We start from the raw sequence: 24,982 nt of genomic DNA on the forward strand, positions 1-24,982 counted from the left end.
TCCACCTCTTCAACATTTATTATTTTGTGTTTTTTGGATTAGTGCTGGCCTTATTGGGGTGAGACGGCATCTCATTGTAGTTTTGATTTGTACTTCTCTAAAGGCTAAATGATAGCATTTCCTCATGTATCTGTTAGCCACCTGAATGTCTTCTTTGGCGAAGTACTGTTCATAGCCTTTGCCCATTTTTACATTTAGTTCTTTAAGAAGCTACCAAACTGTTTTCCAGAGCAGCTGTACCATTTAACATTCCCACCAGCAATGTGTGAGAGATCCATTCTCTTTGCATCCTTACCAGCATTTGGTGTTATTATTTTTTATTGTAGCTATTCTAATAGGCATGTAGTAGCCCTATGGGGCAGTTCTACTCTGGCCTACAGTGTCACTATGAGTCAGAATCAACTTGACGGCAACAAGAATGGCTGGTGATGTTGAACGTCTTTTCATGTGTTTATTTGCCACCCGTATATTCTCTTCAGTAAAATGTCTCTTCATATCCTTTGCCAATTTTCTGGTTTTTTTTTTTTTTTACTATTGAGTTTTGTGAGTTCTTTATATATTCTAGACATATATTCTACAGCCTTGTCAGATATGTGGTTCACATTTTTTTTTTCCAGTTTGTAGCTTATCTTTTCATCATGTTAACAGGGTCTTTTCCAGAGCGAAAATGTTAAATTTTGATGAAGTCCAATTTATCTTTTTTTTTTTTTAATGGATCATGCTTTTGCTATGTCTAAGACCCAGGTCCCCAAAATTTTTTCCTAAAAGTTTTATGGTTTACACTCAAATCTATGATTCCTTTTGAGTTATTTTTTTATATAAAGAAGGAATTTTAGTTTGAGGGTTTTTTTTTTTTGGTCTATGGATATTCAATTGCTACAGCACCATTTCTTGAAAATAATATCCTTTTTCTATGGAATTACTTTTTCACCTTTGTCAAAAATCAGTTGGCTGTAATTGTGAAGGTCTATTTCTGAGTTCTCTAATCTGTTCCACTCATCTATGTGTCTATCCCTTTGCCAAATACTACACAATCTTGATTACTGTGGCTATACGATAAATCAAAGTTAGGTAGAGTGATTCCTTCCACTTTATTCTTTTTCAAAATTCTTTTAGCTCTTCTTGTTCCTTTGCCTTTTCATATAAATTTTACAATAAGCTGTATATACCTACAAAACATCTTGATGGAATATTGATAAGAATTGTGTTGAACCTATATATAATTTTGGGGAGAATCAACATCTTTGGTATGTTATTTTCCAATCTATGAACACAGTATGTCTCTCCATTTATTTAGGTATTCTTTGATTTCTTTCATCAGCATTTTGTAGTTTTCAGAATATAAGTCCCACACATGTTTATTCAATTTATATCTAAGTATTTTGGTTTTTTGAGTGATTGTAAATGGTATTTTAAGTTTCAGTTTCTATGTGTTCATTGCTAGTATACAGAAATGCACTTGACTTTTATACGTTGATCTTGTATCCTGCACCCTCACTGAACTCATTACTGGTTCTAGGAGGTTTGTGGTAGACTCCTTGGAATTTTCTACATTGATGATCATGTCATCTGCAAATATGGACAACTGAGTTTCTCTCTTTCCAGTCTAATACCACGTATGCCTTTCTTTCCTTTTTTTCCCTTATTGTGCTTCCAGTGCAATTTTGTGTAAGAGTGGTGATAGCAGATATCTTGCCTTGTTTCTGGTCTTTGGGATAACACATTCAGTCTTTCCCCATTAAGGACAATGTTAAGTGTAGTTTTTTAGATCTCCTTTATCATTTTGAGGAAGTTCTATTCTATTCCTTATTTGCTGAGAGTTCCCTAATTTGCTGGCTCACACAAGTCACAATAATCAATTCCAGGCAGATTAAAAGCTTATTTTTTAAAACTTTTTATTTTGATGTAATTATAGACACACATTAAGTTGCACAAATAGTAGAGAGAGGGCCTTGTACCCATTACCCAGCTTCCTGCAATGGTGACCTCTTACATAACTATAGTACATTATCATAGCCAGGAAATGGATTGGCACAGTAAATTATCTAGACTACAATTATCTGCTGTTATTCAGATTTCACCAGAAAAAATCTAAAATTATAAAACTTTTAGATGCTAATACAGGAGAACATGTTCATAACTCCAGAACAGAAAGAGATTTCTTGAACAAGACATAAGAACAAAGCATAAAGGAAAGGATAACGCATTTGACTACATTAACATCAATAACTTCTGTTCCTCAAAGACCATGAAAATTATGAAAAGACAAGCCACAAACTGAGAAAAAAAAAAATATATCTGCCTTATGTAGAACTGACAAAGAGCTAGAATCGTGAATATATATAAAAAAAAAATCCTATGAATCAATAAGAAAACAGTAAAAACATCCCTGTAAAAGAATGGGCAAAAGACTTGAACAGGCACTTCACAATGTCCCAAACCACAGCTTCCTGAACAGTGTCATGCAGAAAAAGTGTCACCAGGTTCAACAAAGTGTAGAAGGAGCAATGTAGCGAGCACAGGGAAGTAAAATGGCAGGATGTTTAGACACTTAGCCAGGTTGACAATGTCAGAGTGCAAAGTGTGAGTGCCAGGGTGGGGGAGATGGAGGAGGCAGAGAGGGGATATGGAGGGAAGTGGCCGTGGAGGGGATGGGGATGGTGGGACAAGGCTGGTTTCAACATTTTTGCTGCCAACCTCCCTTTCAAGGTCCCTGGTTTTGAAAGATTTTTATCTACCAGGTGGTATTTGTTATTAATGTATTTCTCGTTTGTTGAAGTTTAAATACATAAAAATTTCCCTCTACCTGCCAGACAGAGCTAAGAAGCATACCCAAAGTGTTCCAAGAACCTGCATACCAGTGTTAAGGCTCTTAACTGTGGCCTTCTCTTGCAGAATTCCCAAATCAGAACATGGCAAATACAAGGTGCTCTACAACTCCCAGCTCTTGTTCCATCACCGCCTCTATGCAGACCTGGAGACCATCCTGTACCATGTGCACCTCTTCAAGCCTCTGTCACTCCTCATGAAGCACTCCCAGCTCTATGTCCGGAACGTGGTGCCGCAGGACGCCTTTCAGGCCCTGGTCAGGTGGGGCTGCTCAGCTGCTGTCCCCGTGGATGGCAGCTGGATGTCTGCTTGGCCAGGCCACCCTTGTGAGATCCACTGTGGGCTACACAGTGGCTCTCTGAGGTGTAGTTTGTATTATTCTTTATGCACAAAGGAGCTGAGCCAGGGGTGGAGTTCAGTTCAGGGTAACACTAGAGCCAGCTTTTTCCACTATTCCACATGATCTTCCAAGATAGTTTCAGAAGCATCAAACACACGTCATGAGTCTACTTTGTCTGCTCTTCTTGGGGAATGCCCTAGAATAGCCTGCGGAGTGACCAACTGGCCAAGATGCACTTTCTGACGGAGGGATGGGGAAGCGGTGAAGGACCGGACCCATCGACAAACCACCAAAGCTTCCTATCCCAACTGAATATTTCCTCTTTCTGTCTGCTTTATCCTACATACCCTGTCCTGCCCTCCCTCCCCATTCCTCAGGAAGCCCTTCTCCAAAAATCAGCATCTTTCAGTACTTGCATACCTTTGATGTGCTGTTTCTTCTGCTCAAATGCCAGTCCTTCCTCTGTCCACCTGCTGTCTCAGCCTTCGGATGTCAGTGCACACTAACTCACCTGGGAAGCTGCTACTCCCATGGGCTGTGAGCTGTGATGCTTCCCTTCTATTAATGAGCCCTCTGCTGAGCCCTGCCCCTGCATGTCTGTCTCCTCCATTCATGTGTTAAACAGTCACTCTAACAGTCTGCTCCTCTAGAAGCGCCAGAGACATCAGATCCGTCTGGGGGGGGGGGTCCCCTCTCTCTGGGAGCCTCAGTTTAGAAGGGGAGGCACACAAAAAAATAAGTGCAGTAGGGTGTACTGGGACCTCATGCCAGCCTGCACCAGGCGTGGTGAGCCGCTAAGGAAGGGGAGTAGCGAGTGGAACCTTTGAGGAGGTTCAAGGCTGAGTGTGGAGAAGCAGCGAGCAGGTGTTCACCCGCTGCTGGGGAGGAGGCTGGAGGTGCAAACTGTACCTTTGTATTTTTAGAGCCAGCAGCAGAGCTGGCCCAGAGTCAGCCCTCAGCTGGTGCCTGCTGAATGTATTAAGAAGACAGTGCGAGAAAGGTTGAGAAGGTGTGCCTTTTATCCCACCCTCAGCTCTGCCAAGGCACTGGGCAAGCACAGATTGGGGAATCCCAAAACAGCAGGGCAGGGGCTCCAGGTCAGGGAGGGCACATGGGCGCTGGGCAGCAGAGAGTCATGTGGGGAGGCGCAGAGCATCTGCGGGTCAAGAGCCTTAATGACCAGTCAGAGGACTAGGTCATGACTGGTGGTGACAGGAAGTAGCTGAGGGATTCTATTACAGAAAGGGAAGAGAACTATTAAATGCTTATTGCATCCTAGGTAGTTGCCCACATTATGGTTTTATTCCTTTCTAAAAGATGAGGAAATAGAAGCTCAGAAAGATTAAGCAGTAGGCCAAGGTCACTCAGTCACTAAGAGGTCAAGTCCAAGTTCCACAGGCATCTGCCTCCCGGCCACACTTCAGAAGTAGTTGAGACAACGAGCTCGCAAGTTACAATTCCTGAACATGTGTTCCTGGAGAACGTCAGTGTCAATCACATGCCTACTGCATGCTAGGCCCTGGGCAACGTGAGTTCAGTATTGCTGCCCTTCTAGACTGTAGTCTTCAGAGCTGGGGGTGGGGGGGTGGGTTGGATAGGGGGAGGGATGACTGTTCAGTCATTGAGCTTTGTTAAGAAATGAGGCAATGCGTATACCATTCTTCTCCTGGTGCAGGGGGCTCGAAGATCTATAATCCAGCTGCCAGCTCTTTGGCACTGTTCCCTGGTGGGACATGGGCTGGTGAGAAGCGTGAGAGAATGCCACAGTAAAAGTATTTACAGCAGAATGTGGGGAGACCTTTAAGTTTGCGGGTGTGGGGAAGAGAGGCAAGGAGGCATTCCTGGGCCCCTTTTACATCCCCTTTCTGGAGTCATCAGCCTTGAGTCTGGGCTCTTCATTTGCTAGCTCTGTGACCTTGGTGGCAGTTACTTGACCTCTCTGAACTGAGCAGGGTGGCTGTTGTGTATTTCAGGCTTCACTACATCTGTCATCACAGCACCAAGCTCAAGGATGTGGTCACAAGAGACCTGTTGCCTTCCTCTGCCATGATCAAATGTTTGAGTCAAGAGTTTGGGATGCCCATTTCACAAGAAGAACTTTCAGATGAAAAACAATTGGCCCTACCACCTCATCCTGCCCCCAATCTTGAAGACCTCCGAAGTCGGAAGTCTACCCTCACTTTTGAGATCCAGGCCCACCAGGAGAAGTACCTGCAGTGGCGGACCGCCATGATGCTGAAAAATAAAGACCATAAAATGAGTGTAATCCAGGTGGGCATCCTCACCTCCCTTGCATCAGGGTCCCCAGGCTTTTGTCCCACCTGGGCTGTCCAGTCACCTGGTGAGAGATATAGGGCATATATTGAATTTTTGAGCTGGGCATCTGCCCCTGGCCCTTGTCTGCTCTCTTACTGGGCCAGATGGGCAAGAAGCACAGGGCTGATCCAGGCCAGAAGCTTTCATTTCCAGGCCTGGCTTATCATAGCCTTCCTGAAAGGTAAGAAGGAATGCTCTTAGGTGTACATTACCATTACCATGGTCCTAGAGTTCATCTTAGAGAAAGAACCATCATGTGTGTATGTAGCATCTTGCTAAGTTGTTAAGGGCATGGGTGTCATAAAATGTCCAAGCAACACAGGGAAATAGTAAACTAATCTGCATGAGAGAATGAGGAGGCAGGGAAGAAAAGGAGAGGGAGAAGTTGGTAAGGCAATGGACAGCTGGGTCTATGTGGGCTGAATGGCCAAGGAAAACCTCCCTCACCATTCTGCCAACCAAAAAAGACTCAACTGAAAACACAGCCATCTAAGGTGTGATTTAAGTTGCTTCTCCCAATCTTTAGTAAAGTCTCCTACAAGCTTGAAAGCTTTGTATGTGTGTGTTCTTTATGAAGGCTCAGTGATTGAAAACCGTACGGAGCACATTTCTACTCTGACACACATGGGTTTGCCATGAGTCAGAATTGACTCCATGACAACTGGTGATTCCATTTATTTAGATCTTCTTTAGTATCTTTCAAGGAGCCCTGGTGACACAGTGGTTAAAGTGCTTGGCTGCTAACCAAAGGTTGGCCATTTGAATCCACCAGCCACTCCATGGAAAAAATGTGGCAGTGTGCGTCGGTAAAGATTTACAGCCTTGGAAACCCTATGGGGCAGTTACACTGTGTCCTAAAGGATTGTTGAGTCAGAATTGACTTCATGGTGGTGGGTTTGGTTTTGGGTTGGCTAATATCTTTCACCCCCACGTGTCTGTCAGTTTGTCATACTCCAGGGGCTTCCGTGTTGCTGTGATGCTGGAAGCTATGCCACCGGTATTCAGATACCAGCAAGGTCACCCATGGAGGACATGTTTCAGCTGAGCTTCCAGACTAAGACAGGCTAGGAAGAAGGACCTGGCAGTCTACTTCTGAAAAGCATTAGCCAGTGAAAACCTTATGAATAGCAGCGGAACATTGCCTGATATAGTGCTGGAAGATAAGCCCCCCGGTTGGAAGGCACTCAAAAGATGACTGGGGAAAAGCTGCCTCCTCAAAGTAGAGTCCACCTTAATGACGTGGGTGGAAAAAAGCTTTTGGGACCTTCATTTGCTGATGTGGCGTGACTCAAAATGAGAAGAAACAGCTGCAAACATTCATTAATAATCAGAACCTGGAATGTGCAAACTATGAATCTAGGAAAATTGGAAATCGTCAAAAATGAGATGAAATGCATAAACATCAATATCCTAGGCATTAGTGAACTGAAATGGACTGGTATTGGCCATTTTGAATCAGACAATCATACAGGCTACTATGTTGGGAATGACAACTTGAAGAGGAATGGTGTTGCGTTCATCGTCAAAAACAATGTTTCAAGATCTATCCCTAAGTACAGTGCTGTCAGTGATAGGATAATATCCATACGCCTACAAGGAAGACCAGTTAATACAACTATTATTCAAATTTATGCACCAACCACTAGGGCCAAAGATGAAGAAATAGAAGATTTTCATCAGCTGCTGCAGTCTGACATTGATCGAACATGCAATTAAGATGCATTGATAATTACTGGCAATTGGAATGTGAAAGTTGGAAACAAAGAAGAAGAATCAGTAGTTGGAAGATATGGCCTTGGTGACAGAAACAATGCCGGAGATCGAACGATAGAATTTTGCAAGACCAATGACTTCTTCATTGCAAATACCTTCTTTCACCAACATAAACGGCGACTATTTTTTTTTTTATACACATGGACCTTGCCAGATGGAACACACAGAAATCAAACTGGCTACATCTGTGGAAAGAGACGATGGAAAAGCTTAATATCATCAGTCAGAACAAGGCCAGAGGCTGACTGTGGAACAGACCATCAATTGCTCATATGCAAGTTCAAGCTGAAACTGAAGAAAATCAGAGCAAGTCCACGAGAGCCAAAATATGACGAGTATACCCCACCTGAATTTAGAGACCATCTGAAGAACAGATTTGATGCGTTGAACACTAGTGACTGAAGACCAGACAAGTTGTGGAATGACATCAAGGACATCATACATGAAGAAAGCAAGAGGTCATTGAAAAGACAGGAAAGAAAGAAAAGACCAAGACAGATGTCAGAGGAGACTCTGAAACTTGCTCTCGAATGTTGAGCAGCTAAAGCAAAAGAAGAATTGATGAAGTAAAAGAACTGAAGATTTCAAAGGGCAGCTCGAGAAGACAAAATAAAGTATTATAATGACATGAGCAAAGAGCTGGAGATGGAAAACCAAAAGGGAAGAACACGTTCGGAGTTTCTCAAGCTGAAAGAACTGAAGAAAAAATTCAAGCCTCGAGTTGCAATAGTGAAGGATTCCATGGGGAAAATATTAAACAACACAGGAAGCATCAAATGAGATGGAAGGAATACAGAGTCATTATACCAAAGAGAATTAGTCGATGTTCAACCATTTCAAGAGGTGGCATATGATCAGGAACCGATGGTACTGAAGGAAGAAGTCCAAGCTGCTCTGAAGGCACTGGCGATAAACAAGCCTCCAGGAATTGATGGAATATCAACTGAGATATTTCAACGAACAGATGCAGCGCTGGAGGTGCTCACTCGTCTATGCCAAGAAATACGGAAAAAGATCCATATTTATGCCTATTCCCAAGAAAGGTGATCCAATCGAATATGGAAATTATAGAACAATATCATTAATATATCACACGCAAGTAAAATTTTGCTGAAGATCATTCAAAAACGGCTGCAGCAGTATATCGACAGGGAACTGCCAGAAATTCAGGCCAGTTTCAGAAGAGGATATGGAACCAGGGATATCATTGCTGATGTCAGATGGATCCTGGGTGAAAGCAGAGAATACCAGAAGGATGTTTACCTGTGTTTTATTGACTATGCAAAGGCATTCAACTGTGTGGATCATAACAAATTATGGATAACATTGTGAAGAATGGGAATTCCAGAACACTTAATTGTGCTCATGAGGAACCTTTACATAGATCAAGAGGCAGCTGTTTGGACAGAACAAGGGAACACTGACTGGTTTAAAGTCAGGAAAGGTGTGCATCAAGGTTGCATTCTTTCACCACACTTATTCAGTCTGTATGCTGAGCAAATAATCTGAGAAGCTGGACTATATGAAGAGGAACAGGGCATCAGGATTGGAGGAAGACTCCTTAACAACCTGCATTATACAGATGACACAACCTTGCTTGCTGAAAGTGAAGAGGATTTGAAGCACTTACTAATGAAGATCAAAGACTACAGCCTTCAGTATGGATTGCACCTCAACATAAAGAAAACAAAAATCCTCACAACTGGACCAATGAGCAACATCGTGATAAATGGAGAAAAGATTGAAGTTGTCAAAGATTTCATTTTACTTGGATCCACAATCAACAGCCATGGAACCAGCAATCAAGAAATCAAAAGACTCATTGCATTGGGTAAATCTGCTGCAAAGGACCTCTATAAAGTGTTGAACAGCAAAGATGTCACCTTGAAGACAAAGGTGTGCCTGACCCAAGCCATGGTATTTTCAATCGCCTCATATGCATGTGAAAGCTGGACAATGAATAAGGAAGACCAAAGAACTGATGCCTTTGAATTGTGGTGTTGGTGAAGAATATTGAATATACCATGGACTGCCAAAAGAACGAACAAATCTGTCTTAGAAGTACAGCCAGAATGCTCCTTAGAGGCAAGGATGGCAAGACTGCATTCTACATACTTTGGACATGTTGTCAGGAGGGATCAGTCCCTGGAGAAGGACATCATGCTTGGCAGAGTACAAGGTCAGCGGAAAAGAGGAAGACCCTCAACGAGGTGGACTGACACAGTGGCTGCAACAATGAGCTCAAGCATAACAACGATTGTAAGGATGGCTCAGGACTAGGCAGTGTTTCGTTCTGTTGTGCATAGGGTCGATATATGAGTTGGAACCAACTTGATGGCACCTAACAACAACAACAGTGCCTTTCAATAATGCTTATATTATTTTTCATTAAAGTCTTATGTCATTTATTAGATTTATTTCAAGGTACCTTATATCTTTATTTTTATTAGTTTTCCTTTTGTTATTGGTTTCTAGTTTCATTCTATTGTGGTCAGAAGATACTTTTTATGATTTAATCTTTTTAAATTTATTAAGACTTGTTTTGTGGCCTAACATATGGTCTGTCCTGGAGAATGTTATATGTGCATGTGAGATTTCTCCTTTATTCTGTTAATGTGGTGATTTTCAAGTATTATATCAGCCTTGAATTCTCAGAATACAACTTGGTTTATTATTCTTCTCATATATAGCTTTAATTGATTTGCTGATGTTCTAAATTTCCATAAAATTCTCAGGGAAATTTATAGCTATAAATATGCAGATTAAAAAGAGAAGAAAATCTCTTATCAGTAACTTAACTGTACATCTTAAGGAACTAGAAAAAGAAGAGCAAAATAAACCCGAACCCAGCAGACAGAAATAATAAAGATTAGAGTGAAGACAAATGAAATAGAGAATAGAAAAACAACAGAGAGATACATGCACCTATATCCATAAAAGGGACTGCCACATAATTTTCCATTCTTGTAATAGTTATGTTAGGTTTTGGTTTGAAGTTAAGATTGGCCTGATACAGTGCTTTGGGAGGTGTTCCTTCTCGGAAAGAATTTATGTAAGATCGGTGTTCTTTAAATATTTGGAAGAATTTGCCAGTGAAGTGATCTGGACCTTAAGTTTTCTTTGTGGCTTTTAAATTACGGATTGTTTATTTAATAAATAAGACCATTCAGATTTTCTCCATTAGAATGTGTCAGTTTTGCTAAGTTATGAGTTGCATTTTTCTGGGAATTTATTTCATCTGAATTTTAAGTTATTGGCATGAACTGGTTTCTAATATCCTCTTTTACAGAATCTGTGGTGATGTCCCCCTTTCAACTTCTAATATCGTGCTTTGTCTTCTTTCTTCATCAGTCTTCCTCAGGATTTATGAATTATTCTCTTTAAAGAACCAAATGTTTTGATTTCCACTACTATATAATCATTTTCTATTTTATTTTTGTTTTTGCTCTTACTCATTTCCTTCTTTCTACTATCTTTGGATTTTATTTGCTGTTCTTTTTCTAACTTCTTCAGATGATGCCTAGATCATTGGTTTGTAACATTTTATAATATATGCATGTTTGCCATAAATTTCCTATTAAGTTAGGTACATCCCCACAGGCTTTTGTATATTTTCATTATCAGTTAATACATTTTCCAATTTGCTTTAATTTCTTCTTTGATCCATGGATTATTTAATAATATATTGTTTAACTTCACGGTCATCAGAGAATATATTTTGTATAATTTCTATCCTTTGTTGAGATTTGCTTTATGGCCCAACATATGTCAATTTTAGTAAATGTTCCAGTGCACTTAAAAAAAATGTGTATTCTGTGGTTGTTGAAGTACCGCTGTCATTAGGTGTCACTGAGTCGTTTCTGACTCATAGCGACCTTACGTACAACAGAACAAAAACACTGCCTGGTCCTGCACTATCCTCATGATTGTTGTTATGCTTGAGCCCACTGTTAGAGCCACTGTGTCAATCCATCTCGTTGAAGGTCTTCCACTTTTTCACTGACCCTCTACTTTACCAAGTATGGTGTCCTTCTCTAGGGACATGTCCCTCCTGATAACATGTCCAAAGTATGTGGGACGAAGTCTCGCCATCCTTGCTTCTAAGGAGCATTCTGGCTGTACTTTCAAGAGAGATTTGTTCATTCTTCTGGCAGTCCACAGTACATTCAATATTCTTCACCAACACCATGATTCAAAGGTATTAATTCTTCTCTATATGTAAATTACATCAACTGTATTGTGGTTTCGTATCTTCTGTATCCTTACTGATCTTTAAGACCTATTTCTCCTTAGAGTTACTAGGGGAAGTCTGTTAAAATCTGCAAATATGATTATGGAGTTGTCTCTTTCTCTTAGGTGGATCTTTTTTTTGCTTTATATATGTTGAGGCTATGTTTTAGATACAAATTTAGGAATGTTTTATCTTCCTGTTGATTTGACTGATCATTTTGTAACTATGATAGGCCTCTTTTTATCTCTGGTAATAATTTTTTGATGTATACATTAAATATAATACAATGCACAAATCTTAAGTGTACAGCCTTATTCATTTTTATTTATGTGCATACCCGTGAAGCCATTACTTGAATCAAGATACAGAACATTTCTATAACTCTTAATGTTTTCCTTTTCACTGGTCAGGGCTCTGGTAAAATGTTGAAAATGCAGTGATAATAACTTTGTTTTGTTGCTGATCTCAGTGTTTTCAATATTTCACTATTCTGATATTTGGTGTACGTTTTTATAGAAACCCTTTATCAGATCAGGAAATGTTCTTTCTATTCCTAGTCTACTAAAAGTTTGTTTTAATCATGGAGGGGTGCTGAATACTAAAAAATTCTCCGCATCTACTGAGATGATCACGTGTATTCTTCTGTTGTTGTGTGGAGTGTTCTGTATATGTCTGTTAAGTCTAATTGGTTTATGATGTTGTTGAAGTTCTCTCTTGCCTTATCAATCTTCTGTCTGGTTGCTCTATCCTTAAAAGTGGTGTGTTGAAGTCTTCAAATATTATTGTAAAATTGTCTGTTTTTCCCTTCAAGTGTGCCAATTTTTGCTTCACATATTTTGGGACTCTGTTGTTAGGTGCTTATATGGTTACAATCATTATATCTTATTGTGGGATGGAGCATTTTATCAATATATAATGTCCTTTGTCTCTTGTAGCCCTTTTTGATTTAAAGTCTATTTTGTCTGATATTAATATAGCCACTCCAGCTGTCTTTTGGCTACTATTTTCATGGAGTATCTTTTTCCATCTCTTTACTTTCAACCTCTTTATGTCTTTTTATCTAAAGTGAGTCTTTTGTCAACAGCATATAGATGGATATTTTTTATCCAGTCTACCTAATCTCTGCTTTTAACAGGACAGTTTAGCCCATTTATATTTAATTACCGATAAGAACTTACTTCTGCCATCTAGCAATTTGTTGTTTTCTGTATCTTATGTTTTTTTGTTCCTCAGTTCTTACATTAGTGCCATTTATTGTGTGCTCAGTTGAATTTTTGTAGTATATCATTTGATTCCCTTCTTTCCTTTTCTGTATATGTTTTAGTTATTTTCTTAGTCTTTACAATTAACACCTAAACTTGTAACAACCTAGTCTGAATAATACTACGTTATAATGGTGTACATACACTCTGACCCTATACATCTCTGTCTCTTCCCCATTTATATTATTGTCATAAATTATATTTTTATATGTTGTGTGCCCATTAACATAGATTTATAATTGTTTTATGCATTTGCTGTTTAAATCATATATGAAAAAAAGAGGAGTTACAAATCAAAAGTACAACGCTGGTTTTTTTTATCTACATATTTTATCACTGTTCTTTATTTTTTCTTATAGCTCTGAGTTGCTATTTAGTGTCTTTTTTATTTCTTGTAGGGCAGGTTTCCTAGTAATGAACTTGTTCAGCTTTTGTTTACAGGGAATATCTTAAATTTCTTCATTTTCAAAGAACAGTTTTGCTGGAAATTCTTGACTTTTTTTTTTTTGTACTTTAAATGTCATTCCACTGTCTCCATGGTTCCTGAAGAGAAATCAGCTGTTAATCTTATTAAGGATCCCTTGTATGTGACAATTTGCTTCTCTCATGATGGTTTCAAGATTCTCTTTTTTGTTTGTTTTACAAGTTGGCTATAATGTGTCTCAGTGTGAATCTCTTTTCAGTTTATCCTGTTTTGAGTTCACTGAACTTCTTGAATGTATATATTCTTGTCTTTCATCAGATTTGGGAAGTTTTGGCCAATATTTCTTCAAATATTTTTTTCTGCCCCCTTTACTTTCTCTTCTCCTGGGACTCCAATGATGCTTATGCTGGCTCACTTGATGTTGTCCCACAAGAGTCTCCCAGGCTCTGTTCATTTTTCAATTTTTTCTTTCTGCTCCTCAGACAATAATTTCAATTGTCTTATCTTCAGATTTGTCCATCCTTTCTTTTGTCTGGTCTAATCTGCTGTTGAACCTCCCTAGTGAATTGTCCGTTTCAGTTTTTGTACTTTTGAGCTCCAGAATTTCTCCTTGATTCCTTTTAATGATTTCCCTTTATCGATATTCTTATCTTGCTCATGCATTGTTTTCCCAACTTTCTTTAGTCCCTTGTCCATGGTTTCCTTAAGCTAATTGAGCACATTTAAGATAGTTGATTTAATGTCTTTTTTTTAATTAACTTTTATTGAGCTTCAAGTGAACGTTTACAAATCAAGTCAGTCTGTCACATATAAGTTTACATACATCTTACTCCATACTCCCACTTCTCTCCCCCTAATGAGTCAGCCCTTCCAGTCTCTCCTTTCGTGACAATTTTGCCAGCTTCCCACTCTCTCTATCCTCCCATTCCCCCTCCAGACAGGAGATGCCAACACAATCGCAAGTGTCCACCTGATATAATTAGCTCACTCTTCATCAGCATCTCTCTCCCCCCCGCTGACCAGTCCCTTTCATGTCTGATGAATGGTCTTCGGGAATGGTTCCTGTCCTGGGCCAACAGAAGGTTTGGGGAGCATGGCCGCCGGGATTCCTCTAGTCTCAGTCAGACCATTAAGTATGGTCTTTTTATAAGAATTTGGGGTCTGCATCCCACTGACCTCCTGCTCCCTCAGGGGTTCTCTGTCGTGCTCCCTGTCAGGGCAGTCGTCGATTGTGGCCAGGCACCAACTAGTTCTTCTGGTCTCAGGATGATGTAGGTCTCTGGTTCATGTGGCCCTTTCTGTCTCTTGGGCTCTTAGTTGTCGTGTGACCTTGGTGTTCTTCATTCTCCTTTGCTCCAGGTGGGTTGAGACCAATTGATGCATCTTAGATGGCCGCTTGTTAGCATTTAAGACCCCAGACGCCACATTTCAAAGTGGGATGCAGAATGTTTTCATAATAGAATTATTTTGCCAATTGACTTAGAAGTCAACTTAAACCATGGTCCCCAAACCCCGCCCTTGCTCCGCTGACCTTTGAAGCATTCATTTTATCCCAGAAACTTCTTTGCTTTTGGTCCAGTCCAACTGAGCTGACCTTGATTTAATGTCTTTTACTAGTAATTCCAACATCTGGGCTTCCTTGGGAATGATTTCTGTCAAATTTTCTTTCCTATGAATGGTTCATACTTTTCTGTTTCTTTATATGTTTTGCAATTTTTTTTTGAGAACTGCACATTCTGGGTATTATAATGTGGTACCTCTGTAAATCTGATTCTCCCACTCTTCAAGGATTGCTGTTGTTACTTAATGAAGGATGCAGCTGCCTGTTTGTTCAGGGACTTTTCCAAACTATTTTTGAAATATTGGGTGTAGTCACTGAAATTTGTTATCTTTGTAACCACTCAGTAGCCTGATGGGTTTCTCTCTCTCACACACACCACTAGCCATTTAATGCTGGCATAGCCAGCAGAAGCCAGTGCTGTGAGAGGGCTGAAATTACAGCAGTTGTCTGCACGGATCCCTCAGGGCACCACCAGACCAACCCAAATATGTAGACTGTACAACCCTAAAATCTTGGAGGACAAGGTTTCCTCTGTCTGCCCTGGTACCAGCCAGCTGCTTTAGGAATGTGGGCTGCTACTCCTATCACCTTTGTGGGGCTGAGCAATGGAGATGATACCCAGTTGGTGCATCTGGCTCACCTAGGAAAGATCAGCAGCCTCTGCCTTCATCAGGCACTTCCCTGTTTGGTATAAGTGTCTGATCAGGCTCCAGAGTTGCAAAACAGTTGATTCCAATCGCTATTTCCAGTTCAATTGTTTTGGTGGGAAGACTGACCCCTAGAGTTTCCTCGTCCACATTTTGTGTCTGTCGCACACCTTATGATAGATTTTTATTTGAACTCTTTTGTCAGATTATTAAGAATGCTGTCATGGATTGAATTGTGTTCCCTAAAAATCTGTGTCAACTTGGCTAGTCCATGATTTCCAGTATTGTGTGATTGTCCACCATTTTGTCTCATGGTGTTATTTTCCTACATGTTGTAAATTCTACCTCTATGATACTAATGGGAGACCTGATGGCACAGTGATTAAGAGCTTTGGCTGCTAACCAAAAAAGGTTGGCAGTTCAAATTCACAATCTGCTCTTTGGAAACCCTATGAGGCAGTTCCACCCTGCCCCACAGGGCTGCTAGGAGTTGGAACTGACTCAATGGCAGTGGATTTTCTGGTTTCATGATGTTAATGAGGTGGGATCAGCAGCAGTTACGTTGAGGCAGGACTCAATCTACAAGATTAGATTATGTTTTAGGCCAATCTCTTTTGAGATATAAAAGAGAGAAGCAAGCAGAGAGACAGGGGGACCTCGTACCACCTCAAAACAAGAGCAAGGAGAATAGTGTGTCCTTTGGACCTGGGGTCTCTGCATCGAGAAGCTCCTTAATCGAGGAAGACAGATGACAAGACTTTCATCCAGAGCTAACAGAGAAAGCCTTCCCCTGCAGCTGGCATCCTGAATTCAGACTTCTAACTTCTTAGACTGTGAGAGAATGAATTTCTCTTTGTTAAAGCCATCCACTTGTGGTATTTCTGTTATAGCAGCACTAGATAACTAAGACAAATACCATTCCAGCTTTTTTTGATTTAGTCTGATTTTTGGTCTCCTTTTGTCTAGTGTATCTTTTTCTTCCCTTTAATTACAGTCTATGTTTTTAATTTAAAGTGTTTTAGATATATAGCCTATTGTTTGCTTAAAAAGCAAATCCAATCTGAGCTTTAACTGCAATTTTAATGCATTTACTGTAATTACTGTTAGATTAGTAATTACAAATCTCATTTTCTTTGAAACCCCTCCTTTCCTGTCCTTGAATAGATCAAGTTTTCTTCTGCTGACTTAAAAATTACATTTTATTTGTTTCTACAATGTTACCAAATTCATTTTTATATGTTCCTACTGAATTCTTAAGTTTTATGATTGACATTAATTTTCCTTAAAACACACATAGAACACTTTTGTTTTCCTTATCCATGCCCCACTATCCTTTTAATAGTCTCTAGATTTTCCATTCTAGGTTGTTATACTTCATTTTCTCCTGGTCCTTTTTAGAAAAGAAAACTTGCTAACTCTAGACACCCTTACTTACTAACTCTGTCTAAATCCTCCTGGATTTTCCTCCTCTATTTAGAATTTTCTTCCAACATTTTTAAACGATAATCTTTGTGCTAAACCTTCTAAGGCCTTGTAAACCTGGGGGTATGACCTCACAATTAAATGGACAGTTTGGTTGGGTATAAAGTTATAGGCTCAAGTTCTTTTACTTCAAATCTTCTTGTTTAGTGTTGCTGTTGAGGATAGTCTGATACTTTTTCCTTTATAAATGGGGTCCGTTCTTTTCCTCTGGACGTTTTCAAAAGTTATCCTTGCCTTTGTTGTCTTAAATCTCACTAATGTGTCCAGGCTTGGGTTTTTCCTTATCTATTCTTTTTGACACTCATTTTTTCTTTAAATTTTCCTAGTCTCATTTTCCTCTCCTTTTGGGGCATCTATTATTTGGATGTCGTGACTTCTTTTTCCGTCCTCTATACTCTTAGGTTTTCTTATTTTATTGTTTTATCCAGGGCTGTCTTTTGGGTGCATGTATCAATCTGATCTTTCCATTCACTAATTCATTCTAAGTTGTATCACTTCTGCAGTGTATCTCATTTACTTGTGTTCTTTGTTTTGACTTAAATTTTTATACCTAATACAATAAAACCTGTGAAATCTGGAATCTGTGTAAGGCAGATATGTGTTAGAGAAGGAAAACTCAAATATTTTCCACTAAAAGAAGTGATAGAAAAAGTGTTAAGACTTCACTCTGCCAAAACAAGACTCAGAAAAAAAAGGCAGTCTTGTCAAGTTCCAGCTTTCACAGGTTTCACTGTATTTTTCTTTGGTCTTGCTTCTGCTATATTAGTAATATACCTTTACTTATATCGTTTAAGAATGATTATTATATTTATCCTAAATTCTTGTTCTTTCCCTGAAAAATTTTGCTTCAGTTGTCCAGTTTGTGGTGTTTTTTTAATAGTGGACATACTTTTCTGGCATCTAGTTACTTTGGCTATGAGTCCAAATTTCCCTGCAGGTATCAGCCCCAGGGCAGAGACTTTCAGGCATCCAGAACAACTACTGACCACTCCCGTTTGCTTTCACTCCACCAAGCAACTTGAGAGTTTAAAAGAATTTCAACTTTAAACTCTCAAGAAGCAGTAGCATGGACAGAATCTATCTCCCTAGGTTATAATCCACCAGCTCTAAGGTTTGGAGGGAGCACTTCTGAATAATGGCAGACTGAGTAATTTAGACCAATCCTCTCACTAGAAAATACTGATTTAAGTCATGCGTGGGCCATGGCAGGATCCCAGCTCTACATGTCTTCTGTCCTTGAAGGAGCTCAAAGGTCTGGGCTTTGTCTTCATCCGGTGACCCATGGCTGCCTTTGCCTTCAGCCCCTGCTGCTCCAAGCCACAGGGGTCTTGTTGCCTAGACAGCCTTTTCTCTTCTGTATGTGAATCACAGATTAATTAACTGACTGCTTCTGCACTGTCTTCAGAAATTCTTCAAGAATTCCAATGTCAAGTCATTGGGGTTTGGCCTAAAGAGATAGTTAACATGTGGGTTAAAGTCACCATCTCGAGCTAAGAATTGCTCTGTGTGTTTCATAGCAAAGATGGTAATTCTGCTGAAGGTTTAATAGGCAATGAAGTGTGCTTAACAATTTAGAGTGGTCAACTCTTCCTCCTTCTCCCTTTTATGGGCTCTAGAGCCTTTCTCTGCATTCCTATGTTGTATCTTTTATCTCTTCCCTGTCATTTTCATTCACAAAGGAAGCTGACAGGTCATCTTGTTTCATGGCTCTAATGGTAGGTAGAAGCAAAGTGGCCAGGTGACCTGTGATTCCTTTCTGTGACCTTAGACAACTCTCAAATGCTCCTTTTTGGGCCTCTGAAACCCATTTTGGATAGTGAGAGGCCGAACTAGATGGCCCCTTTTGTCCAGACTCAATGATGAATTAATAGCATCAATTCCTGAATTCAAGAATCATTCCTGTAGCACGACTACGTCCCAGAGGAGATTTCATTGAATACAAACTGGTAGTCGGTGGTGATGAGGCTTTGTGTGGTAATGACTGGCATCTTTTTCTTCAGAAAAATATTGCAGGAGCCTATCAGGTCAGCAAGAAGCCTCTGAAGTCTGTGGTGAAGGTGATTAGAATTTCAGCCCCTGTCAAAGAAGCTGTCTACAACTATAGTATTCAGGCCCTAAATTCCACAGAGCTTGCCAAGAAGGAGCTATATCGAGAGATGGCCAAGGTGAGCAAGAGGCCCAGAGTGGAAAACAGTGAAATGCTTACACTTCAGACAGAATAACGGCAGTTGGCTAATCAATGAGCTCTTCTCTCTTTGAACAACCTGGAAGTCAGCAGGTTGGAATCTCAGGTGTGCAGAAGAAAACCATCCAGACAGGGGAAGAAGACAGGGAGTGGATCAGGAGATGGGAGAGAGGCCCAAGGGTTAGCTAAAGAGATCCTCAACATACACTCAGATATACATAGGTGAAAACCATTGCAGGTTCCTTACCTGTAGTGAGGTTGTTGCTGCTCATAAAAGGCAGCTGTCACTGTCCAGGTGGAAAAGGCTTGCCTTGGGCTTCTAACACATATACATGAACTTTAGAAAATCAATCTTTCATAAAAGGGGACAATATGACCCTCATATGGTTGCATAGTTCAGATAATCTGAATGCACAATTTATATGGTCAGGAACTGTCATTATGTCCCCAGTTGTCTATGATACCTACTTGGAAACCTGATGACCAGTCAACCCTATCCAAGCCTGCTGCCTGCCCTTCAATCCAGATCTGTTTGCCCCCTCTTTTTCAGGAGCCAAGGAAAAGGTTCACATACTCACAGGACTACCTCTCAGCCATGGTGGAGCCTTACGACTGGGAGGCAGAGCAGAAGAAAGCCGAGAAGAAATCCCGCCAGGCCTGGCTCACTGCGAGTGGATTTCAAGTGCCGGGTCTTCACAGCCATCACCCCAGGCTGCCACCCGTTGGCCAAACCGAAGAGCTAAATGAGGTCCACAGGGATGAGCAGGGCATCAGGTGGGGTGCCCATAGGGACCTCCTTCCCCCTAACTTATCCCCCCAATTTAGGAGTGGAAGGAAAATGCACTGTATGCTAATGTGCTGGAGCCTGTGTTGGACCGGAAGAGCTGGGGCTGGGCCCAGCGCCACATGGATTTTGATCTGTACAAGAAGCCTCCCCCTTTCCTCAAGCTGCCCTCTTCTTCAGCACTGAAGCCCTAAACAGGTAACGGACAAGATCTTTGCAAAGCTGAGCCTCCTGATGCTGTTGGCAGGCAGGAACTCAGTGCCACTTTGAGTTTCCAGAAGTATCCACTTTGTTTTAGATATATGAACTTTCTGTGTTGGGAAATCCAGGTTAAGAACAGGCATGATATAACAGGCTGAATGATGGGCTGGAGCTCAGGAGACCTGGATTCTTACCCCTTGCAATTGAATCGATTCTGACTCATAGCAACCCTATATAGGACAGAGTAGAACTGCCCCACAGGGTTTCCAAGGCTGTCATCTTTATGGAAGCAGACGGCCACATCTTTCTCCAGTGGAATGGGTTATGGGTTTGAACCGCAGACCTTTCAGTTAGCAGCTGAGCGCTTAACCACTGCATCACCAGGGCTCATTCCTGGATTCTAGTCCCAGGTAAAACACTAACTTGCTCTGATTTTGGGCAAGTCCTTTCACTGCTTTGGGCCTATTTTATCTATAAAATGGGGAGTTGGAGAATGTTTAAAGGCCTTTGAACTTCAACACTGTGTTACCCATGACTTCCCTCTGAATGCCCAGGCCAGCAGCTGGGGTTCAGAGGCTCTGAGCTTCCCCGGGAACTTCTAACACCCTTCCAGCTCCAAGATGCTGCCTGTTCTCCATCTGTGGGCTGGAGGGTGGGAGACTGGAAGCATGGGTCTTGCTACACCAACCCCTCTGAGTCTTCTTTTTTTCCCTCTTCATCTGTCCGTTTATGAAGACTGAGCTCAAAATCATTTATAGACCGATACAGAACCCAACTTTGTTGGTTAACAGAGCCAGCCTTTGTTCAGGAAGGAAGGAAGGGATGAGTTTATCTAGCAACAAGGTTTACCACAGAAACCTTTCCCAGAAGAGTAGATCAGACAAACAAGATGAATTTCTTTTCTTCCCTGACTCCTGGGGACAGCTGGTAAAAGCTCCATGAAACAGAAGGAAGTGCTAACAAGTTGTTAAAATTTCAGTTTTTCCACTTGATAGGATTTGCTCCCTCCCTCCAGAATAGGCCGTAGAACTTCTAGGGCTGCATGAATAAAAGCTCCTGCTATCTGCCTATGCATCCCAGGCACAGAGTTAGCGCTGTGGCTCTTGAGGAAGGCTCCAGTTAAGACAACCGTCTACCAGGAATGCAAGGCTTGCCTCACTGGCAAGAGTCCTTCTGAGTGGGCATCACTAGAGGCCTTTTCAGCAAAACTTCCCTGGGCATCTCAGGCACCTGTGCATATTGCTGAAAATATATAACAAATTCATGCCAGGGTCTCCCCTCTCCCCAAAATATTTAGAAAAAACTGAGAAACTGCACGTAAGAAAAGGAGACTTTAAAAGGTGCTGAGGCCTTTTAAACTCAGCTGGATGAAAAGAGAAACAGCTGCTCACAGGGTCTTACAGGCCACCAAGGCCTACAGTGAAGCCCCCCGTCCAGAGGACTGTTCACTGTACAAAGGAACCTCAGCAAGGAGCTCCATGCAGCTTCCTGTCCCTGGCACTGTCCAGAATAATGACATTACTCTCCATTTTGTGCAAAATGCCTCACTCCAATCATTTATTACTAGTTAACAAAATACTTGGGTTTCACTGGAAAGTTATTTCCAAAGTCATCATATTTGTAAATTTCCCTTTTCTTAAGATGAGTTACCAAAGCCTTTGCACAGTGCTCAGCATCCTTCAGTCCCAAAAAGCCTGCTCCACTGTCAGCATTCCCAGCCTCCTCTTTGCTTATATCCAGCAACCCCATGGATTACAAAAAAGAAGAGATGACTTTGGAGGAAAAACTGAGAGCTTGGCCGCCTCCTCCTCCAACCACAAGGCAACATCTACAAATGGGCTTTTTAGAGCCCCAAACCGCCTACAAATCAGACTAAAGCTGAAAGCCTGCCAGTGTTAGCATGCTGGAAACCAGTGTATGTTGTAAATAACGGCACAAAGGTGTCTGGAGAAATGCAAAGGCCTGTTAGCATACAATCAAGAGTACCTTCTGGTCCTCTCTTCAGAGTGGAGGCCAATCCATGAAAAGCAGGCAAAAAAAAAAAGCGCTAGCTACGTGGTAATAGGTAATCACTGGTAATATGTAATCAGTGACCAGGCAAGGTAATTTTATATCCATTACAAAGAAATATCAAAGATAAGGGCTTACTGTGGCCTTGGACTAGGAAGCTCTCCCTTCTTGCAGGGTTAGGACAAAGACTGGTGGTGGTCATGCTGTCATCCATTAATTGGTTCTGAGGAAAAAGGGGACTAGCACGCCAAAGGCTAGAAGGGGAAGCACAAATGATGACATTTTATATTCTTTTTATTAAATGGTTCCTGGTACACCTTTCCAGTGCCTTCTGTTCCTAGTTTAAATGAACAACCCATAGACAGCTTTCACGCTCTCTTGGAAAAGCTGTGATCGAGCAAAAATGGCTTCAGGCCTGAACCAGGTCCCCACCAGCTTCATGCCACGGAGACAGCCACACGAGTCCCAGTTTCCACTGTGATGTCACCTAACGATCAGATCCAATTCCAGATAACCGGCAATCCGTGTTCTCTCTCCATCTTTATTCAGAAGCTATAATCATGTAGACAGCAATGCTAAGGACAAAAAGTTGCAGGGCAAAGCCTAAAGGAGGCTCTTTCAGGCAAGGAGAAAGCCCTTCTGTTTGTAAACCTGGAAAAAATGGCTGGAACCTTACGAAACACAGTGAGAGTTGAACAGCAACTGGCTGGAGAGCCAGGCGACACCTCACTGTGCCCGGGGCAGGCAGCAGCAGGGAGCACTGGCCCCCTGCCTCAGGACGTCTTGTCCAGAGGGTGAGCACAGATGTAGGTTCGCTTCTCTAGGACTTGCTGGGCCACCTTCTTAATCTTTTCATCTAAATTTTCTGGAGAATCTGGGAGGAAAAAAGGGAGTGGATGATTTTTCCGCATGTGATAATCAAACACGGCTGAAGCTAGAGCTTTTTTTGTCCAACAAAGTCGGTCCATCCAACTGAAGGAGTCCTAAAGGCGGATCCCACTGCCCACACGCCCTCAGGAAGTGATTCTGGGCTACTGAGAGAAAAGGGATACAAACTCCACTCTGAGTAGCCAAGAGGTCATCCTGGTAATCCCTAAAAACCCCAGAGGTGTGGGGGTGGGGTGGGGAGAAGGCTCTTGCTGGATAAATGGTCAATTTGCGGTTCAGGCCTACTGGAAGAGATACCATTTCTTCACCCTGCACAGCATACACAGTCATGTTAGCACCTTGGAGGTGCCTGGACCAATACCCAGAGCCAGTAGCTGCACAAAATTATATGCTGCTCTCCTCACAAGTGCCACATGCTGGCTGCCTCTCCACCATCACCTGGCAACAGGGCTGGGCTTGGCAGGGGACATATGATACCGAGTCTTCAGGCCAACAGTATATGAACCAGGCATTCCAAGACGTGGCCAAGTAGCTATGGAAGGGGAAGAGAATTCCAACAAATTGAACAGCGTAAGCAAAGTCCTGACACTCTCTAGGGCCAAAGCCTGGGACATGTGCAGAGAACTGCAAGTTTATTTTGGCTGCAGTGCAGGGGTGAAGACCCAGAAAAGGTGAAGAGGCAGGCTAAATGCTATCTCCCAAATCAAGTATAATGCCTCTTTCCTTTGTGACCCTTCCCTGGGCAGCTTCAAGAATCTGGCCACGTGTGTTGGGCAGACCCCAGCAGGGCGCAGCCCAAATGTGCTGGCTCCAGAACTGTATGTGCAGGCTAATGCTCCTGTCTCCGAGGCACTGCTGCAGGGGAAGCCAGGCCGACCAAGGATCCCACTCAAGGCAGAAGTCTGTCAGCAGCCAGCAGGCCCTGGGTCTCAATAGCATCCACGAACAGCTCATGAGCACCAGTAGCCTGGAATCTGGCCCTCCGTGCCCTCCCCAAAGCCACCCCACTCACACTTATCCAGCTGAGCCAGGGCAAAGACATTCTGGTGATAAGCTTCCACGCAGAAGATGTTGGCCAACAGAACCTGTCAGGACCGAGGTCAGAAGGGTAACTGCTGAGAACTCTAGAATCTCAAAACTATAGGGCATCCCCTCCCCGGAGTCTGATGTCTCAGTTTCAAGGAACAGTACTGTCAGCCACACTGGGTGGCTTGGCTCAGAAGTCACAGTCCTAGGTTCTAATCCCAGCCCTGACCCAAACCAGCTTTGTCCCCAAGGGCAAGTTACTCAACATCTCTGAGCCTCAGTTTCCTCCTCTGCGAAACAGACATCATAACCTCAGTCTCTGCGGCAACTGTGGGATAAGCATGTAAAAAGCCTGCACACTGTAAGGTCCACACCTCCCAACAGGGTGAGGACAGGCAGGGTCTGCCCCTCGGTGGAGAAAAGCTGATGGGTGAGGGCTGCTGGGCTCCAGGACCCCTGTCACTCACCCCATGGTCTTTCCCTCTCAGGTCAGAAGACTCGAAAAAGGGGTAACCCTATCTCCTGAGCAGCAAAGACCCTCCCAGCAGAGGTGATGGTGCTCACAGCCTCTTCAGTTGGCATCTGTGTAGACCCTTGTGACCCACAACCCTTTCTCAGTGACCACCACCAGGAATCACAAGCTTAGCTCACTGAGCTCCTCCCTCTGAGAACATGGGACCTGCCCCCTCCCCCCACCTTCATTAAAGTGCACCAGGACAAAAGCCTAACAGGGGCCATATTTATGACCAAGGCTGGGCTGGGTGGGGCTCACCTCGTGGTCATGGTTTCGCAGTCCGATGCGAACTGAGCGGCTGGCCCGTGAGAGGACGGCCGTCATGCTGTACAGGTTGATGAGGATGTTGGCCACCCGCTTCAATACCATCTGCTCCTCCACGATGGTCTGGAACGCCAGAGGCACCGAGCGGACAACTGCTGTCTAGGACTATCCACGCCCCAGCACTGTCCCTCACCTTGACCACATTTTTGCCCAGCTCTAAGCCTTGTGTTAACCTCGGTAAAGTG

The 24,982-nt window shown here is 42.2% G+C and overlaps 2 protein-coding genes across 3 annotated transcripts in view; one reads left to right on the forward strand and one right to left on the reverse strand.

The window, feature by feature from the left end:
- The window catches only part of CFAP92 (cilia and flagella associated protein 92 (putative)), a 67,909-nt gene extending 47,100 nt beyond the window's left edge, over window positions 1–20,809 (forward strand). The window contains exons 10-14 of the mRNA XM_010590160.3: window positions 2,896–3,090; window positions 5,143–5,440; window positions 18,866–19,030; window positions 19,601–19,798; window positions 19,876–20,809. Of these exons, the coding sequence (XP_010588462.3) occupies window positions 2,896–3,090; window positions 5,143–5,440; window positions 18,866–19,030; window positions 19,601–19,798; window positions 19,876–20,028 (1,009 nt within the window). The 3' untranslated portion in view covers window positions 20,029–20,809. The remainder of the gene's footprint in view (window positions 1–2,895; window positions 3,091–5,142; window positions 5,441–18,865; window positions 19,031–19,600; window positions 19,799–19,875) is intronic.
- Window positions 20,810–22,321: 1,512 nt separating this feature from the next.
- Window positions 22,322–24,982, reverse strand: part of ACAD9 (acyl-CoA dehydrogenase family member 9) — a 67,518-nt gene continuing 64,857 nt past the window's right edge. For both annotated transcript variants that reach the window (XM_003409955.4, XM_023547865.2), the window contains 3 exons: window positions 24,732–24,860; window positions 23,946–24,018; window positions 22,322–22,919 (listed from right to left, as the gene is read on the reverse strand). In XM_003409955.4, the coding sequence (XP_003410003.2) occupies window positions 22,819–22,919; window positions 23,946–24,018; window positions 24,732–24,860 (303 nt within the window). In that variant the 3' untranslated portion in view covers window positions 22,322–22,818. The remainder of the gene's footprint in view (window positions 22,920–23,945; window positions 24,019–24,731; window positions 24,861–24,982) is intronic.

Source organism: Loxodonta africana, chromosome 22 (genome assembly GCF_030014295.1).
Source record: "Loxodonta africana isolate mLoxAfr1 chromosome 22, mLoxAfr1.hap2, whole genome shotgun sequence".
Lineage (NCBI taxonomy): Eukaryota > Metazoa > Chordata > Mammalia > Proboscidea > Elephantidae > Loxodonta > Loxodonta africana.